Source organism: Theropithecus gelada, chromosome 2 (genome assembly GCF_003255815.1).
Source record: "Theropithecus gelada isolate Dixy chromosome 2, Tgel_1.0, whole genome shotgun sequence".
Lineage (NCBI taxonomy): Eukaryota > Metazoa > Chordata > Mammalia > Primates > Cercopithecidae > Theropithecus > Theropithecus gelada.
In genome coordinates this window covers 97,333,654-97,360,559 of record NC_037669.1, presented here as the reverse complement: position 1 = coordinate 97,360,559, position 26,906 = coordinate 97,333,654, and the positions used below count along the sequence as shown (strand labels likewise).

The window sequence follows — 26,906 nt, the reverse complement described above, 5'->3', positions numbered from 1 at the left end:
AAGTTATAGGAAGGTGCTGTGTGAAGTCACAGGAAAGGGCTGTGGGAAGGCACAGGACAGGTTAGTGTGATATCACAGGAAGGAACTGGGTGAAGCCACTGGATGGGGCTGTGTGAAGTCACAGGAAGGGGCTGTATGAAGTCACATAAAGGGGCTAGGTGAGGTCAGAGGAAGTGGCAATGTGAGTTCACAGGCAGGGGCTTTGTGAAACCACAGGAAGGGGCAGTGGGAAGTCACAAGAAGTGGCTTTTGGAAGTCACAGGAAGAGGCAGTGTGAAGTCACAGGAAAGGGGAGTGGGAAATCACAGGAAGGGTAAAGTGAAGCCACAGGAAGCAGCAGTGTAAAGCCACAGGATGTGGCTTTGTGAAGTGACAGGAAGGGGCAGTGTGAAGTCACAGGAATAGGTTGTGTGATGCCAGAGGAAGGAGCAGTAGGAAGTCACAAGAAGGGGCTGTGTGAAGCCACAGGAAGGGGAAGTGTTAAACCACAGGAAGGCACAGTGTGAAGTCACAGGAAGGGGCTATGTGAAGTCACAGGAAGGGACTGTATCAAATCACAGGAAAAGGCTTTGTGAAGTCACAGGAAGGGGCTGTGTGAAGACACAGGTAAGGGCAGGGGGTAGTCACAGGAAGGTGCTGTGTGAAGCCACAGGCAGAGACAGTGAGAAGTCATGGGAAGAGGCAGTGTGAAGCCACAGGAAGGGCAGTATGAAGTCAAAAGGAGGGGGATTGTGGAGCCACAGGAAGGGGCAATGGAAAGTCACAGGAAGTGGCTGTGGGAAGTCACAGAAAGGGGCTGAGGGAAGTCACAGGAAGTGGCTTTGTGAAGCCAAAGGAAGGGCAGTGTGAAGCCAAAAGGAAGGTCATTGTGCAGCCACAGGAAGGGGCATTGGGAAGTCACAGGAAGGGGCATTGGGAAGTCACAGGAAGTGGCTGTGGGAAGTCACAGGAAGGGGCTGAGGGAAGTCACAGGAAGTGGCTTTGTGAAGTCACAATACGGGGCAGTGGGAAGTCAGAATGAGTGGCTGTGTGAAGCCACTGGAAGGGACTGTGTGAGGTCACAGGAAGTGGCAATGTGAGGTCAGGAAAGGGGCTGTGTGAAGCCATAGGTAGGGGCAGTGAGAAGTCACAGGAAGTGACTGTGTGAAGTCCCAGGAAGAGGCAGTATGAAGTAGGAAGGGGCAGTGTGAAGTCACAGGTAGGGTTGTGTGTGAAGCCACAGGAACGGGCACTTTGATGTCGCAGGAATGGGCAGTGTGAAGTCACTGGAAGCGGTGGTGTGAAGCCAAAGGAAGGGGCAGTGTGAAGTCGCAGGAAGGGGTTGTTTGAAGTCACAGAAGGGGCTGCTTGAAGCCACGGGAATGGGTGGTGTGAAGCCACTGGAAGGGGCTTGTGCGGTCACAGAAAGTGGCAGTTTGAGGTCACAGGAAGGGACTGTGTGAAGCCACAAGAAGGGGCAGTGTGAAGCCACAGGAAGTGGCTGTGTTTAGCCATAGGAAGGGGCAATGTGAAGCCACAGGAAGGCACATTCTGAAGTCACATGGAAGGGGCTGTGCATAGCCACAGTGTGAAGTCACAGGAAGGGGCTGTGTGAAGTCACATGAAAGGCCAGTGGGAAGTCACAAGAAGGGGCTGTGTGAAGCCACAAGAAGGGGCAGTGTGAAGTCACAGGAAGGGGCAGGGTGAACTCAAGGAAGTGGCTGTGTGAAGCCATAGGAAGGCATAGGAGGCCATAGGAAGGCAGAGTGTGAAGCGAAAGGAAGGGGCTGTCTGAAGCTACAGGAAGGCACAGGCTGAAGTCACAAGAAGGGGCTGTGTGAAGACACAGGAAAGGGTAGTTTGAAGCCATAGGGATGGCACAGTATGAAGTCACAGGAAGGGGCTCCGTGAAGGCACAGGAAGGGGCAGTGTGAAGTCACAGGAAGGAGCTGTGTGAAGGAATAGGAAGGGGCAGTGTGAAGTCACAAGAAGGGGTTGTGTGAAGTCACAGGAAGGAGGCTGTGTGAAGCCTCAGGAAGGGGCTGTGTGAAGCCACAGGCAGGGAGGGACTGTGTGAGGCCACAGGAAGGGGCAGTGGGAAGTCGCAGAAAGGGACAGGGCAGTGTGAAATAACAGGGAGGGGCGGTGTGAAGTCACAGGAAGGGGCTGTGTGAAGCCATAGGAAGGGGCAGTGGGAAGTCACAGAAAGAGTCAGGGTGGTGTGAAATAACAGGGAGGGGGAGCGTGACATCACAGGAAGGGGCAGTGGGAATTCACAGGAAGGGGCTGTGGGAAGCCACAGGAAGGAGCTGTGTGAAGCCTCTGTAAGGGGCTTGTGAGGTCAAAGGAAGGGGCAGTGGGAGGTCATAGGAAGGGACTGTGTGAAGTGACAGGAAGGGGCATGAGAAGTCACAGGAAGGGGCTGTGTGAAGTCACAGTGTGGTCACAGGAAGTGGCTGTGTGAAGCTACAGGAAGGGACAGTATGAAGCCATAGGAAGGCACAGTGTGAAGTCACATGAAAGGGGCTGTGTGAGACCACAGGAAGGGGCTGTGTGAAATCACAGGAAGGGAAGTGGGAAGTCACAGGAAGGGTATGTGTGAAGTCACCGAAAGGGGCTGTGTGAAGCCACAGGAAGGGGCAGTGTGAAGCCACAGGAAGGGGCTGTGTGAAGCCACAGGGAGGGGCAGTGTGAAGTCACAGGTAGGGGCAGTGTGAAGCCACAGGGAGGGAGGTGCTGTGTGAGGCTACAGCAAGGGCCTGTGTGTAGCCACAGAAAGGGGCAGTGTGAAGTCACAGGAAGGGGCAGGGCAGTGTGAAGTCACAGGGAGGGGCAGGGCAGTGTGAAGCCACAGGAAGGGGCTGTGTGATGCCACAGGAAGGGGCACTGTGAAGTCACAGGAAGAGGCAGTGCAAAACCACAGGGAGGGATAGTAGTGTGAAGCCAAAGGAAGGGGCAGTGTGAAGCCACAGGACGGGGCAGTGGGAAGTCACATGGAGGGGCTGTGTGAAGTCACAGGGAGGGGCTCTGTGAAGTCACAGAAAGGGGCTGTGTGAGAGCAAAAGAAGTGGCAGTGTGAGGTCACAGGAAGGAGCTGTGTGAAGCCATGGGAAGGGGCATAGGAAGTCACAGGAAGTGGTTGTGTGACGTCACAGGAAGAGGCAGTGTGAAGTCATAGGAAGGGGCAGTGTGAAGTCATAGGTAGAGGCTGTGTGAAGCCACAAGAAGGAGCAGTGTGAAGTCATAGGAAGGGGCTCTGATGACAGGGAAACAGGCTGTGTGAAGCCACAGGTAGGGGCAGTGTGAAGATGCTGGAAGTGGACCTGTGAAGACACAAGTAGAGGCTATGTGAAGCAACAGGAAGGAGCAGTGTGACGTGACAGGAAGGGCAGTGTAAAGTCACAGGAAGGGGCAGTGTGAAGCCACAGGAAGGGCTTGTGAGGCCACTGGAAGGGGTTTATGAAGCCCCAGGAAAGGGCTGTGTGAAGCCACTGGAAGGGGTTTGTGAAGCCCCAGGAAGGGGCTATGTGAAGCGTTATGAAGGAGCTGTGTGAGGTCACAGGGAAGGGCTGTGTGAAGCCACTGGAAGGGGCTGTGAGAGTTCACAGGAACGGGCTGTGTGAGGCACAGGAAGGGGCTGTTTGAAGCCACTGGAATAGGCAGTGGGAAGTCACAGGAAGGGGCAGTGGGAAGCCACAGCAAGTGGCTGAGTGAAGTCATAGGAAGCGGCAGTGGGAAGTCACAGGAAGTGGCTGTGTGAAGTCACAGGAAGAGTCTGTGTGAAGTCACAGGAAGGGGCAGTGGAATGTCACAGGATTGGACTGTAGGAAATCATAGGAAGGGGTTGTGTGAAGCCACAGGAATGGGCAGTGGGAAGCCACAGGAAGGTGCAATGTAAAGTGCCATGAAGGGGCTGTGTGAAGTCACAGGAAGGGGTTATGTGAAGTCCCAGAAAGGGGCTGTGTGATTTCACAGGAAGGGTCTGTGTGAAACCACTGGAAGGGGCTGTGTGAGGTCACAGGACAGGACCATGTAAAGTCACAGGAAGTGTTGTGTGAAGCCACAGGAAGGGGCATTGTGAAGTCACAGGAAGTGGCATTGCGAGGTCTCAGGAAGGGGCAGTGTGAAGTCACAGGGAGAGGTAGTGTGAAGTCACAGGAAGGGGCAGTGTTAGGTCACAGGAAGGGTAGTGTAAGGTCACAGGGAGGGGCAGTGCGAAATCACAGGAATTGGCAGTCATAAGAAGGGGCAGTGTGAAGTCGCAGATAGAGGCAGTGGGAAGTCACAGGAAGGGGCAGTGTGAAGCCACAGGAAGTGACTTTGTGAAGTCACAGGAAGGGGCAGTGTGAAGTCATAGGAAGGGGCAGTGGGAAGTCACAGAAAGAGGCAGTGTGAAGTCACAGGATGAGGCTGTGTGAAGTCACAAGAAGGGGCTGTGTGAAGCCACAGGAAGGAGCAATGTGAAGTCACAGGATGGGGCTGTCTGAAGCCACAGGGAGGGGCAAGGGGAAGTCTCAGGGAGGGTCAGTGTGAAGTCACAGGAAGTGGCAGTGTGAAGTCACAGGAAGAGGCTGTGGGAAGTCACAGGAAGGGCCAGGGTGAAGCCACAGGAAGGGGCTATGGGAAGTTATGGGAAGAGGTAGTGTTAAGCCACAGGAAGATTCAGTGTGATGTCACAGGAAGGGCTGTGTGAAGTCAATGGAAGTGGCTGTATGAAGTCACAGGAAGGGCTGTTTGAGGTCACAGGAAGTGGCTGTATTTAGTTAGATGGGAGGGCTGTGTGAAGTTACAGGAAGTTGTTGAACAAGACAGCAAAAATCACAGCAAAATCCCAGGTTTCTTCCCCGTGCTTAGCACCCCCGTATACTCACATCTTTATCCTGAGATTCTGGATTCTTCCCTCATCCTTGTGTGTGAAGTGAAAACTACATGGACTATCAGAAAAATTTAAATCTTGCCTGCCGCTAATCTGAATTTCTACCATTGTAATGTTATCATATTAGCACATATGTTGTAGGATTTTGAGAGTTCCTGGCACATGGTATGTGCTCAGTAAGTGGTCATTTTTATTGGGATCTGCTGTAGTCACCTCACAAGTCAGATGTTTTCAGTTTCCTGACTGATAGTCTGGAGAATTCTTGACATGGAACTGGGGCACCATCTGGTTCTGGAATGAGCAGGAAGCATAGAACCTGCCTGGTTTAGATATCAAGCCCTAGCCTAATTGGAGGATAACAGATTATTGGTAAGCTGCTTCTGATAGTACCTCTCAAATATTCCAGATTGGAGTGTATCAAGTGTGGTGGCATTTTTCTCAATGATATTCTTCTATTTCTCAAATAAAGAATAAAGGAGGACAAGAGACATAACAAAGCTGTTTTGAATGAAAAACATTTAGCCTGAAAACATTATTTTTCCTTAATTTGTCCTGATACAAAAAGGTTGCAACCTGCCTTTGACTTGATTCAAGCCCCACACTATGGATGAACTGGCCAGTCTTGAACAGATAAGCCTCCTTTGACAGAAGGCCCACTCCTAAGACCTAGTGCAGTCTTTCGGAATTAGGACTGGAGCAGAGGCTTTAGGTGGCAGCTTCTTCCTAGGGTGGCACAGCAACTAGGTCAGCTAGCTCTGAAGCCAGGGTTCCTGCCCTGGTGCTGCCCTTGCCAGCAGTGTGAACCTTTGACCTCTCTGTTTCCTTATGTGTTGTTTTCCTCACCTGTAAAATAAAGATGATAACAGTAGTATATACCTCATAAGACGGGCATGAGGATTAAATTATAAGTAAGGTTTTCAAGCAGTCTCAGACATGTAGTAAATGGTGAATCAATGTTAGTTATCATTCCTTTGGTTTTCTTTCTTTTTCCTGGAATTGGCTGAGCCAGAAATTATAGGGGCAAAAGTCCGCTCTTGTCTTGAAGTTGCTGATGTGTGAGGAAAAATCAAAGTCCTCTGATGGAGCCTGGCCTGGTGGTAGCTTTGGAGACAGGATGCCTGTTATTCTGCCCACAGTAGAGCAAACAGCCCAGTCTCCCAGGACCCAGCAGATCTGACTGGAGAGGGATCCTGTGTCTGTTGCCTTTGCCCCAGAGTCCGGTTCAGCTCTCCCTGCCTGGGGTCTGACTTTGGGAAGTCAAGGAAAGCAGGGTTGCCTGCTGAGTTCCTCCCAGGGCTGGGACTTGTGGTTTTAATCCAGCCCTCTGAAAGTCTGCTCATATATTCCCTTTCACTCCAGCCATAGTTTTGTTATGACAAACCGCACTTTAAGAAATGGAACAGAAACTCCAAATTCCCAAATTTTTGCCAGTTTAACTCAGAGCTTAAGCAGTGATGAATCAGACAGGGTGGCTGTTTAGAAGGGGGCAAGGGTCGGGGAACAGAAACTAAGGGGTTGTCATACCTTTAGTGATGACTCCAGAGTTAGACCCAAATTCAGTTTTTAACACACACACACACACACACACACACACACACACACACACACAATCACATGGTTCCCTCTACCCCTTCTCCCACCCAGAAAACTCTTAAAAAACACTTTACAAGGGCTTTGTGAGTTTTTTCCCTTTGGGTGGGGAGAAAAGCATGTGATCTGTCTTCTCCCTATCTTTCCTGCCCAACATGTTATCCATTGTCCATGGCAGTTTGGTGGAGGACCAGATTTTTGTCATCCTTTTTTCATATCTGGTAGTTGAGGAAAGATGACTTAGCCTCTGTCTCTGCCAGCTGGTCCCTGTGCAGTCAGCCAACTGCAGTCATATTTGTAAGCAGTGGAGGTGTCAGGGTGTAGAGTGGTGCAGGGCGTAGAGGCAGTCTGGAGAGTGGTGATCTAGTGCTGCTGTCAGGCAAGATCCTCACTGGATTTCCCCAAAGAAGAACTTTCCTTTCCCTACAAAATGAGGAAAATCTCCTGCTGCCTATTACAGTACAAACTATAAACTACAAGTTCAGTTCTTTCCTCCAAGTGTCCCTGTTTCTCAAGCTGTCTCTGGGCAAAGTTCATTTGTACTAAACGTTTTCAGAAAAGTCCTTAAAAGACCTCCATTTGACAGAAGCCTCCCACCATACCATCTTACTGGGGAAACTGGTTCAAGAGATATATCTGTGACTGCATTGCACCATCATCCTCATCACAGCCTGAGCCCCATTTGTAGAGACAGCACTACACTCTTATTAACTGAGGGAGGGGTACTAGGTTTCATTGCTAACCTGCCTGCCTGTTTTCTGACCAAGGGCACACATTGAGCCCTAGAGATGCCACCAAAAGGTGTGTATTAGTTGGGTTTTGCTGTAATAATGCTGCATAACCAATAGCCTCAAAGTCTCAATAGCTAACCAAAACATATGCCTATATTTTGGTAATAGCAGTTGGGTAGGCTGGGCCCAGTGAGCATGGCTGGAGGTTGAGTTCAGGTTTGCTCCAGGTGCTTCACCTGGGGCAAGCTCTTCTCATCGTGAGGACAGATTTGCAAGGAGGCAAGCCAAACCACAAAAGCACATTTAAAGCCTCCCATAGGACATGGTATATGGTATGTCCACTCACATCCTGGTAGCAAAAGCAAGTCACATGGCCAAGGTCAAAGAAAGTAGGCAGGGAAGTAGACTGCATCTGCAGTGCGACCATGGTAAGGTGGGGAAGAAGGAAGAATTGTAAACAAACAATGCCATTAAGGACACTGCCCTTGATGGTTAGAACTTCATGGTTGAGAAGTGAACTTCCCGGTTGAGAGCTGTTTCCACCCTTATGGAGGCAATGGCAGGGAGTTTGGTAGTGGCTCCTGCCCCCTGCCCCACACAGTTCCCCAGCTTCTCAGTGGGCTGGGCTCCTTCAGGCAGAACTCTCCTGGTTTCCCTTCCCTCAATTGCTAGGCAGCCCCAACTCCGTTCTTGTCGGAATCTCAGTCTTCTCCTTTAACTCCCTGACATACTTCCCTTCTGGCTCCCACCCTTTCCCTTCTCACCTTCCCACGTGATTTTAAAAGGTCAAGAAATTCTTTCCTGTTCCATCCTGGTTATCTTTGGAGGCAGCTTCAGCAGACAGTGAGAACCTTCTCACTGCCCAGGTGGCCTCCTCCTGGCTGACGCTTGTGATTTTACAATGAAAGAGCTTCTCTTTCATTGCTCCCAAATATCCCCGTTTTTACTCTGACTTTACAATGAGCCAAAACCCAGGAAGAGAAGTGTTTTCAGACCCCAGAAAGGTAGACTGTATCCAGAAGTGGGGACAGAAAATTCCGGATCCCACCACTCATGTAAATATACCCAACCATGTAGTGGGCTTTTACATACTTTGACTCATTTATTTATTGTGTCAACTCCTGGAGGGAGAAGATATCTCATTCTCCCCATTTTACAGCTGAGGAAACAGAGCAGAAAGGTTGTGTGACTTGCCTATTGCAACACAGCTCAGAAGAGCAGAAGCAGAACTCAGAGGTGTCTTCCACAAAACCTGTGTGTCTATTTATCTGGCTATCCCCCTGTTTTCACTGCTCCTCCTCTGCAACTGTGGGTGGATGGGACTGTTAAGCCCATGGGCATCTTCTCTGAGGAATTAAGGAGGGGTATTTGTGAAGGGGTGGGAGGTAGGGGCTTGACCGGGAAGGAGAAAGAAGGTAGCTGTAGATTCAGACAGTGAAGGTAACTCCGTTTCTCTTTCCCTCCTGCCATGATCGTTGCAGGGCAGAAGAGACAGGGTGTGTAACTTGGATGGTCAGAATTGAGGGGAGGAGGTGGGTTCCCCCACCCGCTCCGGCATGTCTGCAGTGACAGGGTCAGTTTGGATCTCACCGGCAAACTTTGTAGTAGATTCTGCTTCATTCCCCTTTATGTTTTCTCTAATGTACTCTTTATTCTTCAGCTGAATATTTCTCTTCAGATGATGTTTTCTTTCAGTCTGATCAAAGCTGCTTTTCTTTTCCCAAAACTTTACTTGGGTGGCCCTGCCTGGGACATCTGCTCATGGCCGTTTCAAACTTTTCTCTGCACAACTGCACAACCGCCAACTTTCCCCACGTTTTCTGAAGCCAAGTGAGGCTGAAAGAAGGATCAAAACAGCCTGTCTTCTTGAAACATTTTTAAAAGATGATTTATTTTTCCCTAGTGGTATCCAATACTTTGAGAATACAGATTAGGAATTCAACACATTTTTCATGGTAGAAGAAAAAAAAAACCAAAAAACCCAAGCCAACTTGTCCATGGCCATTTTCCTTTTTAGTGTTACTTTAGTATTCTTGCCAGCTATATGGCCCTGGGCAAACATTGGCACTCTGGACCTTTCTGTTTTCTCAGTTGTAAAATAGGAATTATATAATTGTGAGGATTAAAGGAGATAGTAACTTATATATGATGAAAGGGTAAGGGCAATAAGAAGGAGTTGGACCCAACAACTTCCTCTCTTGGCGGCATCTCCTCTATAGAAATGTTTGCATTCTTTCCAAGAGCTGCATTTATTGGATGTTCACTGCAATATTGTTTGTTATAATAAGAAACTGGAGATGATCTAAGTATCTTCTGTAGAAGGATGGGTAAAGAAATCATGGCACATTTCCACTGTGAAATATTATGCAGCAGTTGAAAAAGAGTAAAGTATCTCTATATGGATAGATATGGAAAAAGCTTCAGGGCCTCATGTCAACCAAAGCAAGTCATGGCATAGTCATTTCCTCTATGCTGAAAATAATTACCACATGTAGTAGGCTGAAAAATTATCCCCAAATGCTGTGCGTGTTACCTCATTTAGAAAAAGGATCTTTGCAGATCTGATTTGGGATTTTCAGATGGGGAACTTATCCTGAATTACCCAGGTGAACCCTAAATGCCATCACAAATATGCATATAAGGAAGAGGCAGAGGGAGATTTGACACAAACAAAAGAAGAGACCGTGGAGGCGGAGACTGGAGTGATGTGACTACAAGACAAGGAATGCTGACAGCTACCAAAAGCTGGAAGAGGCAAGGTATAGATTTTCCCGTAGAGCCTTTGGAGGTAGCACGGCTCTGCTGACACCTTGATTTTGACCCGGTGAAACTGATGTGGAACTTCTGGCCTCCAGAACTGTGAGAGAATACATTTATGTTGTTTTAAGCCAGCAAGTCAGTGGTAATCTGTTATGGCAGCTACAGGAAACTAATACACTGTGACATATGCATATATTATAATGCAAAGAAAAGCAACAGCCTGAGAAGATGCACACCCTAATTGCTAACTGTGGCTTCCTCTGGGGAGGGGAAGGAGATGTTCGATTTTGCCCTGATTTATTTGGTATTACATGGGTTTTTAACAGTGCATATCTATGCATGTAGTACCTGTGTGTTTTTTAAAATAGCAACAGAGACCAAATTAAAAACATATCTAATTGGGACAGAAATTTAGGATCTCACTTCAGAAAAATCATCAGATAAAGGTATCTTAGGGGGTGACAAGGCATCATTTGTTTTATAGAAAAGAGGCTCAGTCCTATCGAGCACCCTTAGTTGCAACCATATTGAATGCCTCTCAAAAGGGAGGTTGGCTTATTTACCCACTGACTTTTGTTCCCTATTGGTTGAGGGCTGTCACCAGAGGTGTTAATTTCCCCTGAGTTTCCTGGCACAGCAGGCAAGAAAGCGGAGCAATCCGGTCCTTGAGGTGGGGACTGGCAGTGCACAGGAGATTGTCTGCTGTGGGGGCAGCTGGAGTCAATCGGGGGCCACGGGGACATAACACAGGTGTGTTCACTATATTCTCTTATTTTCTGGTTTTTTGATGCTCTGGTGTCTGGTGCCTTATGGACTCAGGGAAGGACTGCCCCTCCCAGGGTTAGCTAATTCTTATGAAGAGAGAGTAATCAAATGGCCTGTGAACATACCTTTCGTGTGCAAACCAACCAATTCTGGGTCTATATCACCCATCTTCTTTTATCAGGTTTCTGTCTGTACTCTGCCCTATCACCTATAGCCTAGAGTCTGCTGAAATTATTCAATTTCAGTTTGCTTCACTTTCCTTGCTCATTCTGGACTGTGAAAACCACAGTAAAGGCTTCAGCTGCATTTGCTGTCTCAATTTGCCTGCCCATCTCAGCTCCTGTGGCCCTGTGTGGCCCTGTGTGGCATGCTGCACCTCCTGTTTCTAGTGGATTGTGAATGTAACAAAAATTTATTTCATGGCAATTATTTTTGTGTCTGTGTGCCTTACCATACTGGCTTGAAACAAATTCTGTGTACATTTTAAAATAATGGAGCACAAAACACATCTGCTGTGTTGGGTCGTGGGTGGGGGTGGCTGGCATTCCAAACAGAAAAGAGCCTTGGAGATTGGAGGAGCCCTCTTCACCAGCAGACATGCAGTGCCACAGGCCAGGGAACAGTGTTTCCACCTCCCTGATAACCCCTCTTATCTGACAGCTCATTTTGCAGAGAGCTTCTCATGTGCCAGGCACTGTGATAGTCTGGAGATGCAATTGTGAGCCCATGTCCTGCCTGCATGGATCAGCCCATCCATTGAGAGACAGACATTAAATAATCAAATCCAGTACAGAGTGAAAAGGGGTGTGCTTGGGGAGGAACAGTGTGTTATGGGAGCACATGGTGAGGGCATCCAATTCATTGAGGAGTCTCAGGGGAAGGCTTCCTGGGGGAGGTGGTGTCTAAGCTGAGACCTGAGCAATGGAAACAGGAGGAGGGGTCTATTCCAGGCAGAAGGATCAACACGTATAAAGGTCTGGAGACAGTGGGTCTGGTGCTGTCCAGAATTGAAAGAAGTTTGGTATGGCTAGAGCCCTTCTGGCATTTAGATCTTCTCTAAAGAGATTTTGAAGGGTATGATCCAGTTTGTGGCAAGTGGCCTGCAGAGGAGCAGGAGTGGGAGCCAAGGGGGCGGTTGCAGGTGTCCTGGTAAAGAAGAGGGCACCTGGGCTCAGTCACAGAGGGTCTAATGAGAAATGGACTGGTTCAAGAGCTGTTTAGGGGAAAAAATTTGCAAGATTTAGATGTATGGGGCAGAGGAAAGGTGGAATGAAGGTCAGGCCCAGATTTCTGGCTTGGGTATCTGGGTGGACAGTGCTACCTTTTAGCCAGATTGGAAACAGAAGGAGGGGCATCCATAGGAGGGGGGATGAGATGGTGCATAAAGTATAAAGTGGAGAACTGCTAGGTGACCCTGTGGTCCCTCCCTCTCTCCTTGACTCTTAGAAGTCTAACTGGGATAGGTGGATCACCTCACTTCCTGGTCCATGTCACTCCAAAGGGCTTCAAGGGTGGTCTTTCCAGAAGAATGTTGCTAAGTGATCGGCCTGGAGGCTGCACTCAATTCACACAAAGCTGGTGAATAGATCTTGTGGAAATGTGCAGCAGGAGCAAAATCCTTGGAATTCTCAGGGCTGTTTGGGTGCTGTGTTTCCCAAGCACAGAAGTTGGAAAAAGGTCGTTGCTCTGAGGGCCGATTAGTCACTGCATTCAGTAAGGGCACCCTCCTTTCTTCTTAAAAATGTGCCATTGAGGACTGCTGGTATAAACACGGCAGCATAAACTCCGTATCCTCACCTTATCCTGGAAGCTAGCAGAAAGCAACAAAGAAGATGGAAGACAAAATGCAAATTCCTTTTTCAGCTAAATTAGGAGGCAGTCACCAAAATACTTGGGAACAGTGCAAGCAGCAGCTAGTTTCATGCAGGTGCAGTGTTGGAGGAAGTGAGAAAGAGTGGAAGAGGGAGCCCAAGTTGGCAGATCTCAGAAAGCACCACTGAAATATACCTGAAGGTGAGTGACACGCCTGAGGAGTAGAATCACCATCTCCCACTTGTCTGCAAAAGAGGGTGTGGAAATGGGATGGGGGCAAGTTTAGTGGCTCAGAGGATCCAGCTGGACAATTGGGATTAGAAAAGCAGAGGACACTGTGATACATAAAGAGCCATGCTAAGAAGCCATATTTCAGGATGCAGCCTGGCCATGGGGTAGAAGAGAAGAAGAGAGTATCTGCATTATGAAAACCAGATGATTTCAAATTCCACCGGAATTTGAAAGGAACCTCTTTCAATTGACTGGTCCAACTCATACAATAAAAAGAGTTCAGCATCTATACTAAGACACTGTGAGAAAAAAGGAGACAAAGAACAGCAATGTTTCTTAACAGATGAGGGCTGGTCACCTGAAAATGTTACCTGGAAACAGTGGAATTTTGAACAATCTTATCACAATGAATTTTTAAAACTTAAAATACCCTCTGTGAATAAATACCACAAAGCAGAAATGCAAGAACTCAAGAAAAAATGGTAAGATGGAAAGATGTGAAATATGAGTTGGAAAGAAGTAGGGAAAAGTGGAAAATAACAGAAAGGGTGAATAAATATTAGATAAAACACAATAAGTCAAATAGAGTATAAAAACAAGAACAGTGAACAAAATGAAATGAAAATAGTTAGAAAGGATTAAAGAGAAGGTAAGAAACATATAAGGAAGATAAAGCAGAGCCACCATGTACATAATTGAAGAGCCTAAAGAAAAAAGTAAAAATAAAGTCATGGAATGGAACAAATATTTAATATTTAGTTCAAGAAAATTCTGATGAAATAAAAAGACTTGTGTTTACCTTTTCTAATAGGGCATACTACGTGCCAAGAAAAGCTGACCTGAAACAGTCAACACAGATAGATCTTAGGAATGTTACTGGATATTAAAGAAAAAGAAAGAATTCTTAGGGCAGCCAGGCAGGGTAAAAAATCAGTTTAATCTTAGATTTCCCTTAACGTTACAAAACAGTGGAGCAGAACCCATAAGCTATTCAAAGAAAGAAACTGTGAGCCAAGTATTTTCTATCTAGGCAACTTTACTTCACGTATCAATGCTGTAGAAAACAGTTTGAACATGCAAGAAATCAGAGAATATTGTTCCCATGTGAACTTCAGTCAACCAAGAAATAATGGGAAACTGGGGCCAAGGGGACAGGAGTGTGCGTAGAATATATTTAACTGAATAACTAAGACCTCAATAAATGTAGGTATTAGAGTGATGGAATCGAATGTATATGCTTCCTATTGTACCAATGCAGAAATGACACAAATATAAACAATTGGAAGGGGGATGAAGGCAAAAGGTGGGAGAAAGAAGTAATATGCTGTTTACTTCATTAATAATAGCAGAGAACTAAAGAATATCATTTAAAGCTGAGAAATATTAGAAATGTAAACATATTTAATTGTACAAAGATAAACATTAAAAAAGGTAATACTAGTGATGAAAATTGATTGGTAGAGGAAAGAGAGGGGGAGGAGGGGGAAGAGGAAATAATTTTAATATTGTTCTTTTTAGGGGATTAAGAGCTACAGTCTAAAGAACCAGACAACTAAGGGCATACAATAATAAAGGTAATAATTAGGACCCAAACCAAAATTTCCTAAATATTACAAGAAATATACACCAAAAGACAAAGTCATAGTAAGTGAAAAGAAAACATAGTATAAGACTTCAAATATTATAAATGTTGTTGATGAAAAGGTCAAACTGTAAAATATTAAAGAGATTTGTTCTGAGCCAAATATGAGTGACCAATGGCCTGTGACACAGCCCTCAGGAGATCTTGAGAACAGGTGATCAGACTACAACTTGGTTTTATACATTTTAGGGAGACATAAGGCATCAATCAATACATTTAAGATGTACATTGCTTTGGTCCAGAAAGGAAGGACAACTGGAGGCAGGGGTTCCTAGGTCATAGGTAGATTCAAAGATTTTCTGATTGGTAATTGAAAGAGTTACGTTATTGTCTAAAGACTTAGAATCAATAGAAAGGAATGTCTGGGTTAAGATAAGGGCTTGTGGAGACCAAGGTTTTATCATGCAGATAAAAGCCTCTAGGTAGCTGGCTTGAGGGAATAGATTGTAAATGTTTCTTATCAGACAAAGAGGCTGTTCTATCAGTCTTAAGGTCTGTGTTAATGTCCATGCTGGTCAGCTGGGCCTAAATTTCAAAAGGGATAAGGGTATAATGAGGCATGTCTGGCTTCCTCTTCCCATGATGGCCTCAACCAGTTTTTCAGGTTAACTTTGGAAGGCCCTTGGCCAAAAGGAGGGGTCCATTCAGATGGTAAGGGGGCTTAGAATTTTATTTTGAGTTTACAATACAGAAAATATAACATAAAATATTACAACAGAACTAAGACTAAACATGTATGGCATATCAAGTAATGTAAATTAGCTAAACCCGCCGTAAAGAACACAGAGCTCCCTTGGTGGAAGTGTATGTGGGTGTGGGTGGCAGTGGCAAATGCAGAGCACACAGAGTCATCTCCTAACCCCCCACCCCATGGTAGAACATGAAGGAAGCCCCAGAGCAAGTTTAAGAACCATTGTTCTGTCCCATCTCTGGTAAGCAGGAGGAGATTCCAGATGCAATCCAGGTTTGGGGAACACAGATTGTCTAGAGGACCACACAACTGACAAGGAAAATATTCTCTAGGCTTTGTCTCCCTGCCCTGTGGTCCTGAAGGCCCTGGCTGAAGTGAGAGGGACATCAGAAGCATGACCTCACCTGATTTCCCCACTGTTTATTTAGCTTGCTGGTCCCCACCCCACCCCTCCTTAAGCAAGGTGTCCAAGCAGGGCTTTGTGGCCCTGGGACATAGGCTCACCTGCTGGCTTCACAGAAGCATGAATGCATGGGGTGTCAGGTGATGGGGGAAGATATTTTAGCACGTGGGTGCCAGAGGCCAGAGGGGTTTTCTCTACTGTCTCCTCCCCTCCACGTGTGGGGGAGGAAAGGTTAGCTTAATTGGTCCCTCCAGCAGCAACTTCAGGTAGATGGAAAGTGTCCATTGGCCCTGAGTCACCCTGTATTGGCGTGTCCCACTGAGTCTTGGGGGATCAGTTCAGAGCTGCAAGGGAGGCTTTGGTTATCATGGTCTTACTGTTCAGGCCAAGGTGGGTGATTGGGTCTCCCAGTGGTGACTGGGCAGGGGCAGAAAACCCTCATCTCAACCCTTTTCTCTGAAAGCCACCCTTAAGGGCCTACATTGACTTACTGGGCAATGGTGGTGTGTGGGTTCTCTTGTGCAGCTTTATTCTGCTACAGGTGCTTGTCATGGACAGGAGGAGGTTCAGGGGAGACCACAGCTGAGTCAGTTCACCTCCACTGTCCACCAAGAGTTAGCATCACTGGGTATTGGGGGAAGTGAGACCTCAAAGGCTATTTCATCCAACCCAACCCCTTGTAGATGAGGAAGCTGGTCCAGAGAGTGGGTAAAGGTGGCCCCACAGACTGCAGCCTGCTGACTCCCGTCCAGCGTTCCTTCCACCACCACACACTGGCTTCCTGTGGCTGAGATGTTTGGCAAAAGTGGGGCCGAGAGACATCAGTGCACCATTCATGGAGGCACTAAGAGGGAGATGCTGGCCTCATGTCCAGGAAGCAGAAGGGGTTAGGACAGGGAGAGAACCAGTGTGGAGGAACTTTAAGGCTGGGTTGTAACTGAGATTTCCCACTTCTACTTCCTTTTGATTATTATCTGATGTTTACAGTGCTGAGAAATGTGTTTGGCTCCTGCAGCAACTGTCACTGACTTAGAAGGGACTGAAAATGCAGACAAATTAGGAAATTCATGAGGGGCGGCATTCCTCCAGGCCATGAGGTTGGAAGGAAGGGGAAGGTCAAATGGGTACTGAAGGAGGAAAGGCTCTTTTGGGACTTTTTTTTTTTTTGAGATGGAATTTTGCTGTTGTCACCCAGGCTGGAGTGTAATAGTGTGATTTTGGCTCACTGCAACCTTCACCTCCCGGGTTCAAGCGGTTCTCCTGCCAGGTTCAAGTGATTCTCCTGAGTAGCTGGGATTACAGGCACGCGCCACCACACCCAGCTAATTTTTGTATTTTTAGTAGAGACAGAGTTTCACCATGTTGGTCAGGCTCGTCTCAAACTCCTGACCTCAAGTGATCCACCCACCTCGGCCTCCCAAAGGGCTGGGATTACAGGCATGAGCCACCGCGCCCGGCCAGGAAATGCTCTTTTAATTGTAGAGGAAAGGGAACTCAGAGATGATCTGAATTAGGCCTTTTTGGCTGCATGTAGCAGGAGTACCCACGATCCGCAGCTCAGGTGTAGAGGGAGAATGGGTTACGTGGACGCTGCTCAGTCCCGAAGAGCCCTAGGCAGTGGCTACTGCTGTTCCTGGGCCAGGCTCAGAACTGGAACCGCAGCGCAGAAAGCTGGGCAAGGCTCTTCCTTCTGTTTTCATCTCTGGTTTGCCTATGCAAGTGTTTCCTTCTCTCTCCCTGCAGACTGGCTCTCAGCAGAGTATGGCCCACTGCTGTCATCTTTGGCTGGGTGGCAATGGGCCTCTGCTCTCTATTTCATGAGCAGGACAAGTCAGCCTTGCTGATTTATCACAAGCCTATGCTCCCAGGACTGGGTTGGGGGTGAGGATCTGTTGGTCCATTGTGGGTCAGGATCCAGGATGGCCCCATCAGCTTAGGTCATGGATCAGGGTCCCTGGATAGATATGGCTCGGGTAGATTGTGGGGGATAAAGGTGGCACTTTTGAGAGAAAGAAGGAGGCTACCGATGATGGACTTCACCCACATGTCCACTGCAGATCCTGGATAATACTCTTTTGACACCCACAGGGGAGCTTCTCAGAAGAGCAAGCGCATGCAGGGAAAAAAGTGGAATCTGGTTTGTTTTGTGGGTGTTGTTTCTTTGACACCTTTAAAATTCTGTTTACCTGTGTGCCTTTTCTGTGCATTCCAGCAAATTGCCTCACACTGCATACAGTATCAAAAATCTCTAAGGAATATCTCATGGATTTAATAAGTAAACTTAATTTGGGGAGTTTTTTTTTGGTGATTTGGACTAGATTTTCCATTCATTTTGTCAGTCACATATCTGTTGAATCCCATTATGTACCAGGGCTCTGCCTGTAGGTCTGTCACATAAAGGCTCAGAGACTCCCAGCTGCAGGCTGCACTGCTCCAGACACTGTGTTCCTTCCCTCTTGTGGCTCATGATGCCTTAGACCAGTGGCTCTCAAGCTTAAGCCCACATCAGAATTACCCAGAGAACTTCTTAAAACATAGGCTGCCCAGCCCCTGTTTCTGATTCAGTAGTTCTGGGGTGGGGCCCTGAGAATTTGCATTTCTGACAAGTTCCCAGGTGATACTGATACTGCTGGTCCAAGGACTACGTGTTGAGAAATCACTGCCCCTAGGGTGTGTTCTTGCTAACATGTGCAGAGCTGTTGCTGCCACATCTGTGTGCAACCAGCAAAGATGGTGAGAGAGAAAGGCCAGGGCAGCCAACTTCCTTTGAAGCATGTGGGGCTGGCAAAAGTGGTTGGCTTTCATGACATAGTCAGGGACTTGGTCATGTGGTCACACCCTGTTGCTAAGGAGGCTGGCAAAGTCATCTCTGACTGGGTTTCCATGTGCCTGGAAAAGGGTAAGGGCATGTGTGTGGGGACATCAAGAGATCTGCCAGAATGGGCCCATGGAGACCAAAAGAGAAGGCCAGATCTTGGTGATGGGGACAGACATGAGAAAAACCCCTTAAGGTGCATGGTGACGGTGTTGTAATGGCAGTTTATTCGAAGGGAGAATAGGGCAGAAGAGCATGGGTCTGCAGGCCTCAGCAGAGGCTGCCCTAGAAGGAGAAGCAAGCCAAGCTTGGAAGCAGGAGTGCAGTTGGCTGGAGTTGCCCATTTCCTCTCTTGAAGGCAGCCAGCTGTCCCTCCACTTGGGCTGTGCTCTTCTCAGTCTCTCATGAACTGGGCGTCTCCTTTGCTTCCCATCCCCATTGTTTTGTGGGTTGAGCTGTTGTATTTCCCAGGTCTTAAGCTTTTTTTTTCTACCCTGTCTCCCAGGCGTCTTGGCTCTGGAGAAGGCTGCGTGGCAAGAGGCGGCCAGTGATAGCGTTCTGCCTCTTGATGACCCTCTCTGCGATGGCTGTCACCCGCTTTCCCCCACAGCGCCCATCTGCCGGCCCAGACCCTGGTCCCATGGAGCCTCAGGGGGTAACTGGCACCCCTGCAACCCGTATCCGGCAGGCTTTGAGCTCCAGCCGGAGGCAGCGGGCAAGAAACATGGGCTTCTGGAGAGGCCGTGCTTTGCCCAGGAACTCCATCTTGGTCTGCGCTGAGGAGCAAGGCCATAGAGCAAGAGTGGACAGAAGCAGGGAGTCCCTAGGAGGGTACCTCAGGCATCCAGGAAGGGTCAGGAGGGATATTACTTTGTCAGGACATCCAAGACTCAGTACTCAGCATGTTGTGCTCCTGAGGGAGGATGAGGTCGGAGATCCAGGAGCCAAAGACCTGGGTCACCCCCAGCATGGCAGTCCCATCCAAGAGACACAGAGTGAGATGGTCGCCCTGGTCGGTCCACTCCCAGGGAGCGACGTGGCAGCTTTACGGGCTTGGAGAGCTACTGCTGGGCTGACATTCTGGCCCCATACAGCAGAAGGCAGGGATCTGCTGGCAGCTGAGAACAGAGCCTTGACTGGTGGGCGACAAGCAGAGGATCCCACCTTGGCCTCAGGGGCTCATCAGTGGCCTGGCTCTGTTGAGAAGCTGCAAGGGTCAGTATGGTGTGACGCTGAGACGCTGTTGAGCAGCTCGAGGACTGGTGGGCAGGCTCCCCCGTGGCTGACAGACCACGACGTGCAGATGCTCCGGCTGTTGGCGCAGGGGGAGGTGGGGGGCAAAGCCAGGGTCCCCGCCCATGGGCAGGTGCTACAGGTTGGCTTCTCTGCTGAGGGTGCCCTTCAGGGCATGTCCTCTCCCAGGCTCAGCCAACTCTGCTCCCAAGGGCTCTGTGGCCTGATCAAGAGGCCTGGGGACCTGCCTGAGGTCCTGTCCTTCCACGTAGATCGCGTGCTGGGGCTGCGCCGGAGCCTACCTGCCGTGGCCCGCCGCTTCCACAGCCCCCTCCTGCCCTACCGCTACACAGATGGTAGAGCGAGGCCTGTCATCTGGTGGGCGCCCGATGTGCAGCATCTGAGTGACCCGGATGAGGATCAGAACTCTCTGGCCTTGGGCTGGCTGCAGTACCAGGCCCTGCTGGCACACGGCTGCAGCTGGCCAGGCCAGGCCCCATGCCTGGGCATCCATCATACCGAGTGGGCACGCCTGGCGCTCTTCGACTTCCTGTTGCAGGTAGGTGGGGTTGGGCAGTGGGGGTAGAGAGCTGCAGAGGTAGGGGGTTCTGGGTGGAGAGGCCTGAATTGCCCACCTGAGGTTGGATGGTGACTCTCCCCCACGTCCTGGTTTTTTGACCACCAAGCACCTGTTTTTGTAATTTTCCTTCCTCTATTTATTTATCCAGTGGTTACCAGAGCCAGCTCATCAGTTCACAAGAGCTGATGGCTAAAATTTTCAGGAATTTTGTACCTAGTTGTGAAACACAGGCATTATGAAAAAATTGAGTTGTAGAAACAATAATAAATTATATTAGCAACGAAGGTAATAACTACTCAGAATGCATTATTTCCTAAGTATTTTCCTATCATCTGTGCTTTTGCAGCTTCGTGTCTATGTAATAAATGCTGGCTAACAGTGTGCCACTGCACATCTCTCAACAACTCCACATTTGCTTATGTTGGTAGCTTGAAATCCATCAGGGTGTGAATATCTGTTTACACCATGGAAAGCAGCAAATGCTACAAATCTGGACTCCCCTCTACTCCTGGAGAGCTGATTGTTCAACATTTACCAGCACACCACTGTTTATAACTTTACATCTTTGACTCAACAAGGATTCAAGATGGTCGTATAATTTTTTAAAAAGTGAGAGAGGGAGAGACGGAGATAGCGATGGAGAGAATGGGAGAGGGAGAGAGAAAGGGAGGATGCTTGGGCACTGAAGAATGAGAGGGATCTGCGCTGGCTGAGGCCCCTGACCTGTCAGGAGTTAACCCTGGAGTTGCTGGATCGAGGGGTAGTGTGGGAATCCCAGGGAAGGGGTTGGACTGTCGGTACACGGGCTGACTGGGGGACTACAGGCACCAGCTAGTTACTGATCTGTTAACAACCAGTGTGGCTGTTCTGGTGCCCATGAGCTGGATGTCTGCCATAGATATACATGTGGGGAAATATGGCCAGACAGTAACAAAGACAAAAAACAGATAAAGCTCAGTGAGGGTGGATGTGTGCACCAAATGCACATGGAGCCAGCCCCCATTTCTATAGAGACCCCTGTTGAAGAAAAGGGTCCTCAATGTCAGCCCTTAGGGTTACGTGCAGAGGTGAGTGGACCAATGTGCGGTGTTTTCATTCACACGGGTTTGGGTTTCTATTTTAGAAAATTCTTAGATAATATGTAATACTTCAGAGATTTACTATAAAAATCCAGCTTCCCTTGAAAAATTGGATGGTTTAGTAATACTGGTCCTTCATTCCCATACAGCAGGAAGCAGCCTGAGCTGAGCATCTGCTGCCCCCTGTGGAGGCTGCCGTACTCTCCTTTTGGCCACAGGCTCTACCTCTTTATTGTCCGACACTCATCTACTGTCCTTCTGGCCTCTTGAATGTTACGCCAGTCTGCCTACAGATAAGTCTGTTTCCAGTCACGAGACTAGCTGCTCTCCTGTCGTCCTCCCAGCTCCTCCAATCTATGTCCCCGTTGCTGCTATGTGGAAGGAGGAGCTATGGACCCTGATGGTCAAGAGCATGGGCCTTGGCATCAGACCGACATGGGTTTGAACCCCCACCCCCAGGCCACTTCCCACTGTGTACTCCTGGGCAGATTACCTAGCCTTTCTCAGCTCTACTTTTCTCACCCCAAAATGGGGCTGTGCACCCCAGCCTCATCCCCTTGAGCCTGACCATTTAGTACCTGGTATACTCCTGGTTGCTGGCACCTGCATCTGCAGGCTTGCTCGCTTGCTGCACTGGAAGTGCTGGGGATGAGTACACTCCAAGTAGCGTGGCCAACCATGCAGGTTGGGAAGGAGGGGTTTCCCAGTTCATAGATCATAGGACTTTCAGGGCTGAAGCTGGGACAGTCGTGAGCAAACAAGGCTGTCTCCAGGAGCAGCCTCCAACTGTAACTGAGGAGAGTAGGTGTATAGATGCCCTGTATGCATATTCTACACGCCTCTCAGTTAATCTGGCAGGATTGGAGCCCAGTTATTCACAGTGGTAACTGCTGACTCTTCCCCACTCTACTTGTGTTTCTTGGAGTTAGCTCACAAGTAAACTGCTCTCAGTTGAATCCTGGTCTGTCCTCTTGGGATGCCAGCCTTCGTCAGATAATAACATTGATCACGCTTAGTTTCTGGATGCAAGGTCATTCATGTAATGTACTTAGTACAGTGCCTGGAGGATGGCACACACTCAATAATAAGCAGGTACCATCCCACTTTACGGGAATTTACTCATCCACTCTTCATGGCAACTTATGAGTGAGAAATTGCGGCCCAGAGAAGTTAGGTTACTTGCCCAAGGTGGCAGCTGGTGGGCTGAGCAGCAGCCTGGATGGTCTGACTCTGGAGCTCAGTCTCTGAATCACAGTCACTATTCAGCTGTCCATGAATGAGGGCAGGAAAAGGGGATGCTTGCAGGGGTGTCCTGGGGCGTTGATCTCTGAGGTACAGCTCCTTGCAAAGCCCCAGTCCAGCTGATGTGCTCGCAGCTGCTCTCTGCTCCACACAGAGCCCCTCTGTTCACCTCTCAGGGTTGCAGCGTGGGACTCTTCCTCAGCTGCCAAGCCCTGCTGTGGGGACAAGTCTCTGTAGCCAAAACACACACAGGTTGGTTGTATGGGCAGACATGACTCGGCTGGACTCGTGCCACTTCTTCCCTGCTTTGCTGAATGCCAGTCCAGTCAAACACCCCCTGTCTGGCTAATGCTACCTTCCTAGAAACCACTGGCAAGTCAGAGAGATGCAGGGCTATAGAATGTGGGCTTTCCTGCCCAGGAACCTTCTGATCAGGGGCTGGGTACAAACTGCGTTCAGCCCACTCTGGGGTAGGTTTTATCCTGTAGAAACCCTTGTTTTCCTGTGTACATCTCCACATCCCATTTACTTAGGCACAAAACACAAGCTTGCACACATACACATCTCTTATACACCCTATAAAGCCTACCTATGCTTCACAAATCCCATATAACACTCTGTATTATTAGTGATTGCTGAAATAACACTGTGTATGTAACAAACCTCCAAAACTCAATGGCTTACAATGCCAGCTCTTTATTCTTGCTCCAGGATCTGTGGGTCAGTTGGGTTCAACTGAGCTGAGCTGCAAGCTGTGGGTTGGGTTCAGGTCTGCTCTCATTCTGGTGGCCGAGGCTGAAAACAAATTCACACAGAGATCATTTTGTTGTGGCTGGGTTTATCATAGTTTTATAACCTTCTGAGCCAAACCTTGACACCTCAAAATATCTAGCAGAGACAAAGATAAAACCCAGTCAAAAGGGTATGCTGACAATCCCAAAGCCACTCCTATTTTTACTTTACCAAAATCTCAGGGCCAGTTTGTTTATTAAAAATTTATTTAAGTCACATGGACTTGAAAAACACTTGGACTTATTTATGAGCACTCTTGTATTTATAAACCAATTTGGTAGATACAATATATAATATGTGTAAATACATCTAAACATGCATACACACACACACACACACACACACAAAGATCCAATAGTTTTTTTGATATTTGTTTTGATTTGTTTTGTGTTTTCAGACAGTGTCTCACTCTGTTGCCCAGGCTAGAATGTGGTGGCACGATCACAGCTCACTGCAGCCTCGACCTCCTGCACTCAATTGATCCACTCACCTCAGTCTCTTGAGTGGCTGGGACTACAGGTGTGAACCACGATGCCCAGCTAATTTTTGAATTTTTTTGTGGAGACAGAGTTTTGCCATGTTGCCCAGGCTGGTTTTGAACTCTTGGGCTCAAGCAATCTGCCTGCCGTGGCTTCTTAAAGTGCTGGGATTATAGGCATGAGCCACCACATCCGGCAAGATTCAATAGCTTTTATGTCAGAATTCTAGCCATGAGATAGCAACACAAACTCACTGTTTTATGAACATGTTCACATGGCTAAACTTTGCTTGCTCCAATAGGTAACACAATCAACGCTGCAAACCAAAATTTTGGGTAAAGCAGTTTCTATGGCAGCTTGTTTTTTTAAAGGCCACCCCTGCCCCCGACTCCAGAGAACACTGGGCCAAGCAGCACCACAGCACATCACGTACTAACGAGATCAGATGAGATCGGGCACATTCAGGGTGCTATGGCTGTAGACTTTCCCTGGCTCCATCAGCCTACAACACATTCAGACCAACCCTGAAGAGTGCACCCAAGTGGGCTGCACTCTGGGATCAAACTTTGACCTCCCATGACTGTGTTGACACACACACACACAGAGTCACTAAAATACAATTCAACCGCTGCAACAAGCGACAAGCCCTAAGAGTTTCCAAACTGAAACAATCAGGATGCTTTCCTCTCTCAGTCAGTTGGGCTTGTTCAACATGCAGATGGATATTCCTTCAGCTCCCAAATTGAGAGGAGCCAATCCTGCTGTCTGGTACCCACAAAAGCCACTCACTTGTCTGGATGCACATGTCAAATCTCAAAGGCTTCCTAGACAATCAGGAATGCAGTTGGGGCCAGCGGTGACGAGGCCGGAGAGAGAGCCCAAAGCCAACCACTAGGCCAAATGTAGTCAGGCAGCAGCTTCGGAGGCTTCTGAAACTCTCCCAGCCTGTGGCAGCCGACCCACAAGCAAGGTGTTTCTGGTCAGAACCAAACTTTGTTACTGAACACCAGGGTTTCAGTTTAGGTCCCATTGCTTGCCTCACAGAAAACCAATCATTGAGACAAGTGTTGCCAGGGAAGAAGGCTTTATTATTTTACCAGCGATGCTAGCCAGAGAGACAGAGCACCAAATCTCAAATCCATCCTTCCTCCCTGACCAAAGTTAAGAGTTTATATAGCCAGGAAGGAAAACAACAGGCGCAAGGAAGAGGAGTTGGTTAACAGGCAGCAGGCGGTCTAGTGTCATTGTAACCAGTGGGGAAAAACAGGAATTAGGGGTATGGAAGAGGAGCCGGTCGACAGGCGGCAGGTACATTTTATTGTACAAATGTACGTTTCTTAAGCTTCAGTTCTGTGGGCATCCAGCTGGTTGGAAAATTGGGCCAGTTTCAAATATGAAGGAATGTTACTCCAGTGATTAGTTTACGATCAGTTAACTCTGAGTTAATTAAATAGATTATCCTGTGTGGGCCTGACCTAATCTTTAAAGAAGGTGAAGCACCAGAGAATCTTCTGCTGGCCTCAAGGAAAAAAGTAAACAGCCATGTTATGAACTGCCTATGGGGAGAGGAGACATCTAGAAGGACCGTGGCAACCCTGAGGACCTCAGTCCTCCGACTGCAAGCAATGGTCTCAGCTGGCAACCTGAATAGCTTAAGAGAGGACCCTGAGCTAGAGTGAGATCCAGCCCTGGTCCATACCTTGATTGTAGCCTGGGGAAACCCTGAGCTGAGAACCTAGCAAAAATGTATAGGCTCCTCACCCACAGAATCTGTGAAATCACAGATATGTTCTTTTAAGCCACTGAGCTCATGGTAATTTCTTACATGGCAATAGAAAACTAACACGTGAGGCAAGGGAAGTTTCCAAGGTGCAGAAAATTAAGAGCATGCTCACTCCTGGGTGCTGACCCTGCGATTGCACAACACTGAAAGTGAGTACCTCAAACCAGGCAGCGATTCAGGGCAGACCTCCTTATGCTGCTGCAGCGGAAGAAGTGGCCACAGAACCTAAGTCAAAATCTGGGGAATCGAAGTCCTCTGTCTTCAGACAGGTCCCTGGCTGAAAATGGAGTGATGGCTGAGGAGAAGCCGACTCCCAAGATGAACGGGACCCCAGGTGATGCCAGGGCCCCCAGCCACTCTGAAAGTGTCTTGAATAATGACTCTAAAACGTGCAATACAAATCGTCATTTAAATGCACTAAGTACAGACAGCCCTTGTGGCAGAGAAGCTGCTCTGGAGGCAGCTGTCTTAAATAAAGAAGAGTAAATGTATTTTTTATAGAGGGTGAAGGATGCTGGAAGGTAAGGATTTAGGAATATCTGGAGAGAAAGAACTTGCAGTTATGTACATTTTGTCCTTTCTGTAAGAGAAAAATGAGGACTTTGGAAATTCAGATCCCTCTTTAATATCAGAGATTTAAACAATACATTTTAAATTTTAACCAGTTATAGTCAAAATGCTATAATAAAACAAAAAAGAGAAAGAAAATGAAGAGCATTTGACTCCCACTCTTAAAATGAGGTACACATAAAGTTTAATAAACTGGTTATGACAAAAGCCTATAATTGTGTTTCTTGAAGTATAAAGAAAACACATTTTGGCAGTCTTGAAGTCTATATAGTTTAAAATACAATTTTTAGTATTTGGCACCATATGCATGCCATTATATTTGATTTTGCATTGCTGTTTCACAATGAAGCTTTCCTTAAGGTTTGATGTTTATGACTATGAAAGAAATAAGGCACAACTACAGTTTTTCTTTCTTAAATTTCATCACTGTTGATGTGGTTCTTTTGTGTTAAAAAAAAAAGTGCAACTATCAAAACTAAAAAATTATACAGTAATATTGCTGTTCTGCTGATTTTAAATATACAATACATCATACATACTTATGAGCAAGTTAAATAGAGATAAAGTTGAAATAGAAGATGCAAATGACCTTTCAAAATCAACACAATGTGTTCTGAAACTTTTCGTGACTCACACCATGCATCTGTGATCAATGAACTATGTGGTTTTGAATCGGATGTAGACCTTTAGTACTACTACTTGAGCTAAACTTCTGCATGGTTCGTAATTTTTGAAGTGTGTAGTTAATATTATGCATGTTATCGTCCTTTCTTCCATTCTTATCAGTATGTGCCCATTTGCAAAACAAAAATGCTAATAATCAGTAATAGTCCTAGAAAAGATGTTAACTCTG

General features: G+C 47.6%; 1 protein-coding gene across 1 annotated transcript in view; it reads left to right on the top strand.

The window, feature by feature from the left end:
• Nucleotides 1–26,906, top strand: part of FAM198A (family with sequence similarity 198 member A) — a 79,983-nt gene that overhangs the window by 33,969 nt on the left and 19,108 nt on the right. Inside the window, exon 2 of the mRNA XM_025375599.1 lies at nucleotides 18,801–20,087. Coding sequence (XP_025231384.1) covers nucleotides 18,801–20,087 — 1,287 coding nt within the window. The remainder of the gene's footprint in view (nucleotides 1–18,800; nucleotides 20,088–26,906) is intronic.